The following is a 6,813-nucleotide window of genomic DNA, read 5'->3' as shown; positions in this document are numbered from 1 at the left end:
TTATACAAAATTTCATCTCAATCGGACAATAAATGCGATACGTACTTTGTTTACAGAAGTACATGAGCCCACGGACTTGTATAAATCGACTCGGAATGTCATTCTATAAAGATCATCAAAAGGAGCTATGGGTCCATCTCGTTTCCTTCTGCATCTTACAAACAATTGCACAAAAACATAATACCCCGGCGTCAGTGTGGCGTAGACTATAATTAATCTTCAGAGACGGAAAAATCTTTTGATATAGAGGGAGAACCCCGCTTTACAAAACCTGCTGTGACAAAGAATTAATTACACTCTCAAAATTGACACACTTTAACATAATTCACCATTCCCATACAGAAATAAAGAAACTCTACACATTTTCTCACACCATTTATTACTGTACAAATACATACATATTAGCGGTAATATGTTTTAAATACATAACATGTACATCTCATAATACAAATGTTTTCAAAAAATATACTTAAAGCTACAAGTAATCAATTATCAAAATTGTACGCTTATCCAGAAAGAAGATAAAAAGTGTAAGAGAGAAAAAAAGGTCTTATTCTTAAAAACTATCCAATGTACGTTCTATCTGCAATACATCGTTCATCATGTAATTGCGCATGTGACACAGGGCTCTGACAACATCGTCAGCATTACTGCTAGCAAAGCGCCCCAACCACTGGGACGGCAAGAGATTCTTGGGCTTTGTTATATCAGCCGGTGTTACCGGTGTCAACGCTCTCTTCCAATTGGCCGAGTTTTGGGCATTCTGTTGATGGGTTGTACCTTGCAAGGAGGCAATATATTTGATATAAGCTTCCGAGTGTAAAACACGTTGTGGTCGTGGCGGCACTGTGACAAACAATGGCTCTGGAGGAGGTGCAAATATTTGCGGTTGATACGTATAGTGATGTTGCTCCACGCCACGTGGAGAATGACTTGCATTGACCACCATTGGATTTACATTAGTGGTCATTTGTTGTTGCTGTTGTTGGGGCGCAAATTGTACTGTTTTGGACTTACGAGGCACAAAGTTTTTGCTTCGTTCATTAGGCATTACAAGCTTACTACATTTGGTTAAATGTACTTCACGCACATGTTTGATAAGCCTTACCAGCGATGGGAAAGCTTGTAAATTCTTTTTCATGCGTATACAATTACGCCATTGGCAATAATACTCTGATTCAGTTTGCTGTGAGGCCGTTCGTTGGACGTGTCCTGTATTATCGGCTATGCAATGTTCCATACAATCGACTGAATCTTCAAACTGATAGTCACACTTGTCCCAATGACACTCAAAAGTAAGGCCAACCTGTTGATTGTCGCCACCTTGATTTGGACCAGGACTGGCACAGTTATTCATGGACAGAGTTTCTTCCATGAGCTCAAAACGGGCTTTTGTTTCTTCGTTAATGCGTTGAGCCCTATCTTCCCAGGCTTGTTTGACACTAGCTGGGAGATTTTTCCATTCGTTACCGACCATGCGGGAAATGTCACCGAACGAAGCATCGGGATTTGCGGTACAAATACCCTTCCTGTGCTCACTCGAATATAGGATGTAGCCAGTAAGACTTTTCTTTGTCGTCTTTGTTTTCTTGGATGACAGGGGAGTTGACGAGACCGATGGTGCCGGCGATGATGTTGTAACAATATCCGAACTAACTGAAGGAGGATTACCATCCATAGAATCTTCCATAATACCCAAACTTTCATTTAAATCTCCATTCTTAACATCCTTCGATGGTTTAATGGGTACTTTGAAATAGAGAATTTCATCTTGTGTCACTTCAGCACTGTGAATGAATTTTCGCAATGAATTTGGTAAATTAAATTTGCGCAAAGATTTCCTTAGCTCATCATACGCTGCTTCACAAATATAAACATCACTTTCTACAAATTCGGTGGGACGGCAGGTTATGTATTCCTGATATTCCAAGACAGCACAACGTCCGACAATGCTAATGATGGGACTGGCTTCTTCAACTGTGGAGAGCAATAACTCTTGACGATAGAATTGTTTGCCAAAAGGTGGCTGTGTTGGCAGTGGTGGTTGAATTTCACTTGGCGTTAACAACCAAGGCCCCTTAAAATAGGACTTATTGTTCTGTTCCCAGATTTGGTGAATTTGGGCAATCGATTGTTTACCTCCTTGGGTAGCCACATAAACAAAATCACCCGTTTTAACAACACCGCTGCAAATGGTGTTGAACTGCTGATAGTACACAGCATTGGGCTCAGCATTTGGTGGAGGGTCACAGGCTACATTGGGTTTCTCTTTCTCCACCAATGACTCCTGCATTTTCAACTCCTCCAGTTCTCCTTTGTGTTTCTCAACACGTTCCTTGAACACCGACATAACTCGTTTGATTTCGATGGGCTTATCGCGTGGTGTAAGCTTCACAGGGTCATTCTCTCGAACAAATGGCCAGTTTTTGAATTTCTTAAATGACCGTGAACGTACATGATATCGAGATTCACACACAAAGACATCTTTGTCATCAAAGTTTTCAGGTTTAGCTTTGATATAGTCCTTAATGTGCATTACATAGCATTTACCCTGTACCCTTTCCATGGGTATATTCTGTGAAACACTGCTCTTGAATACTTCTTTTTCAAAGAACTTTCTTGTCTGTACATGGTATGTCTCATGAGGACTTAAAAACACTGAACCATACATCATTTTTTTATCATCCTCGGTAGTCCAAAGGCGTTCGATGTACGCTATACTCAGAGATTTGTGTTCATTGTGCGTAAAGTATACAAAATCACCGGGGGAGAAGACTTTTTGGTTAAATGTCATACTTTCCCCTTGCATAGCAGCTCTATCCACGTCCTCTTTATCATCTTGATCTTGTTCCTCCTGAGAGGATTTTTGTTGCTTTAATAATTCGACTTCAGCCATCATCTTATCGAGAGTGTAGCTCAATGCAGGGCTACTCAATGTGTCGCGACAAACTTCGTCTCTCTTCTTGATAAAGAATGTCTGCAACTCTATAGAATCTTGAAATATATCCGAATCGGTACGTGACAGTTTTCTGGCCCTTTCCAAACAGGCAAAGACATCTTCTTGGAAGATGTCCAAACGTTTATAGACACCCTTATACAATCGACGTTTCACGACATCCAATGATATGCCACGAACCTTTTGATCACCTGGCAATTCATCATATTCCGGTAACTCCAACAAAGAATCTGAATAACAACGTCCCGCCTCATCTTGATGATTATACAAAGAAGAGAATAAAGACATTAACAGTTCTTGTACGGCCAAGCCCACATCAGGTACTGTATCACCGGCACTACGTAAACTCTGTTTCAGCTGCAATGTCAATTGCTGCAACACTAATGCATCCTTGTAAATTTGGGAATCAGGTTCATTATATTTACAAGAATTTTCCAACATCAAAAGGAAATCTGCTGCCAATTCATCGATTGTCTCGTAAGAACCTTGTTTCAATTTGTTAGCAATCTTTTCCATATCAATTGGCTCTTTTATGATATCATAGTAATCTGGGTAGTCTGTTTTCGATGGTAACTTTGTAAAGATTAATGATAGCTGACGTTTTCCTTTTGGCTCTTGATAATCCCGAATAGACTCGTAGAATTGCCACAACTTTTCACCCATTGGTATATTTGCCCTACGTCTGCCGCATTTTAGTTTTTGTAATGGTTTCTTGATTTCATTAAGTCCTGGGAAATCTTTTAATAGTTTTTCATTCAACGCCTTTTCCAACACATTGGCATCTTCATATATATTGGAACCTGAAAACAAGAGATTTTAATTAATATTTTCTTTTTGAAAAACGAAAAAGATACAGAAAAATTTAAGCAGTCATTATAAACAAGTAGTGTAGTTAGTACTGGAAATGAACCGGAGATGTCTTCAAAAAGTACAGGAAAATATTTTATCTTTTAGTTGACCTCAGAGGGTTTTCTAGCTGAAAAGTGAGTCAAATAGGCGAACTCAAGAGCCTGTATTTATACTAGAGATACAAGTGGGTATACCGGAGCAAAAATCTTTATCGGTGAGAGAGTTCTAAAGGTGATCTCAAATGGAGTCTTTATAGATTTTATAAAAAAGGTGAAAAGAAATGCATGTGTCTTTAAAAATGAGCAGAAATTATGTCTTTATAGACGATCTAAACATAAGTCTTCATAGACGGGCAGACAACAGACGAGCCGACAAGGACTCTTTATAGACAAGCCGAAAAGGATGTCTTTGATGACAATCTGAAAGATATATTGGAAAAACAAAATTAAGGAATAATAAGACACATGCAATGTGATTTTAAGATGAGATGAACGGGCGCTAAAAAAATGAAATTAAGTTTTTATAGAGTCACTGTAGGTATTGCCTGAAGTCAAGGATATACGAGATTTGAGGCTTAAAGAGGAAATCTTAATGAACATGGTAAAATAAACCTATTCAAGATGGGACCCGAAGTGATTCAATACAGACGTTAACTGGAGAATACAGACGTTAACTGGAGAACAAATGATATGATCATTTGAATTAATACAATGCAGTTCATGCAGTATTTGGGTAGGACATATGCACTGAATCGCCAGAAAGAATAACGTATACAATCGGAAGATAGAATATTTTTATTAAAACAAGGTAGTAAAATATTATTTATGTTATCTCACCTTCTTCATTATATTGACGACAATTGGCAAACATCAAACGATAATCGGCGACAACATCTTCAACATCACGATATTTATCCGCCCGTATATTGTGTTCAATGGTATTCATGTCAATGGGATTTTGAATGACATCATAATAGTCTGGATATATTTTTCGTGGCGGCTTTTCCATAAATAAATCAATTGGCTTGCGAGTACCCAATGAAAAGTCCAATAGGTATTTATGTAGAGCCAAAATCTTTTTCTTTAGCTGTGGGGTTATGGTCATACGTTGTGGTTTAGGTGTAGCTACCACTGATGCATTTAACGTGCTGCTATTGGCTGATTGATTCAGACGTGGACGTCCTTTTTTCCTCTTTTCCGGGGTTGGTCCTGCAGACGCAACCAAGGTATTCTGTTCACTTTCATCATCATCATCGGCGTCCTCATCCTCTTCCTCCTCCTCCATTTCACTGGTATCTTGATCGGGAGTATCTTCTACCAATTTGGCATTCATTAGTTTCAGCATTTTCACAGCATCTTTATGGGTGCGATGTGTAGGAGGATAAGCCTTTTTGGCATTGTCAAGCATTAGATACAGATCGGCTGTTAAATCACTTATATTGGCATATTCTCCTTTATTCAATTTGGTATGAATTTGACACATGGATATGGGACGTTTGATAAGCTCAAAGTACTCCGGATGGAATCTGCGTATGGGTAATTTCCACAATGATGTACCCAGTGGTGGACCTGTTGCTCCAGGATGTTCAGAGAAGCCGGGAGCATTGTAAAGATGATCGAACAGTGCCCACATGGGGCCTTCTCCCTTTTTGCTCGTCTCCTCGTCATCGGAACTATCAACTTCTTCCTTGAGCGCAGCAATGGCGGCGCTCATTAAAGATTTTGGCCTTTTTACGGGCTTTACTTTACCCGTTTCCAATTCCACCCGTCTCTGAGTGAATATTTTCTTTAAAGTCTTGGCATCTTTGTAGATTTGTGATCCAGGTTCATTAAATTGGCATGCATTCTTCGTCATTTGTAACAAATCCTTTTCCATTTCCTGCAAATTGGAATAGGCATTGGTTTGTATCTTTGTGGCAATCAATCTCAAATCGATGGGATGTTCAATAACATCATAATAATCCGGGTACATTTTCTTCGATGGTAATAATAGAAACATTCGGTGTAAGGGTCTATCATTCATTGTACTATCTACAGATGTCATTACAGATGCAAACAACTCTTCATATAAATTCATATCATCATCTTTACTGCCACCATCTTCATCGGCTGTGCAAGTCAAACGTCGTCGGCCTCTTTTATTTTTTGGTTCGTCCTCTGCCATACCAAGAGATTCAAGTAGTTTTTGTTTGTTTGCCGTAACGTACTGCCACAGTGCCACGGCATCTTGATGCTCCATTGTGTCTGGTTTATAAAAAGCCTTTGCATTGTTAACCAGCAACTCGAAATCTTGCACAAGCTCATCCAAGTCTTCGTAAACATCCGTTTTAAGTTTCTGCTGTATTTTCAACAAATCAATAGGATTGTTAACCACATCATAATAAGATGGCTCCTGGCGTCTCTTTGGTGCCCTTATGAATGTGTCACACAACATCGAACCATCTTCCTTCTTCAAATTGCGTATTGAATCGTACAGTGATTGACACATTTCACTTGGATCTAGCTTGCGTTTCTTACGAACCGCAGTCAAGGAGGAAATTATGGAATTTGATGCAGTTGCCAATACCGGTGATTTCTCCGGCGTGGAGTCGTCCATTTGTAAAGGTTCTTCGTCATTCTTACTGCTAATCGAACTTGCGCGTCGTTTACGGCTCAACATAATGTTTGTTCAGGTATTAGAATATATTCAAGCAAACACTTTTAACTTAAAATAAATAAATTTTCTTTTCTTAAATTTATTTTAAAAAAATCACACAATTTCCTCCAAATTTTTTCCTTTGCTAGATAGACGCCTAGGGATAGCTAAGTCGACTTTCGCACATTTTGTCGTCTCTGCTTCAAGCGCGTTGGAAACAAAAATGAAAAACGTCCCAACGAAACTAATATGAAGGCCACAAAGGAATACCCGTCTCTGCTTCAAGCGCGTTGGAAACAAAAATGAAAAACGTCCCAACGAAACGAATATCAAGGCCACAAAGGAATATGCAATAAAAAATAAACAGAAAACAA

The 6,813-nt window shown here is 39.0% G+C and overlaps 1 protein-coding gene across 1 annotated transcript; it reads right to left on the bottom strand.

The window, feature by feature from the left end:
• Positions 1 to 362: 362 nt before the first annotated feature.
• On the bottom strand, positions 363 to 6,625 carry LOC131807012 (protein polybromo-1-like). The gene is made up of 2 exons (XM_059132035.1): positions 4,642 to 6,625; positions 363 to 3,756 (listed from the first exon to the last, which is right to left on the bottom strand). The coding sequence occupies exons 1-2, from the start codon at positions 6,461 to 6,463 to the stop codon at positions 557 to 559; spliced, it is 5,022 nt and encodes a 1,673-aa protein (XP_058988018.1). The 5' UTR covers positions 6,464 to 6,625; the 3' UTR covers positions 363 to 556.
• Positions 6,626 to 6,813: the final 188 nt, after the last annotated feature.

Source organism: Musca domestica, unplaced genomic scaffold (genome assembly GCF_030504385.1).
Source record: "Musca domestica strain aabys unplaced genomic scaffold, Musca_domestica.polishedcontigs.V.1.1 92, whole genome shotgun sequence".
NCBI classification, from domain to species: Eukaryota; Metazoa; Arthropoda; class Insecta; order Diptera; family Muscidae; genus Musca; species Musca domestica.
This window is presented reverse-complemented; position numbering and strand designations above follow the sequence as displayed.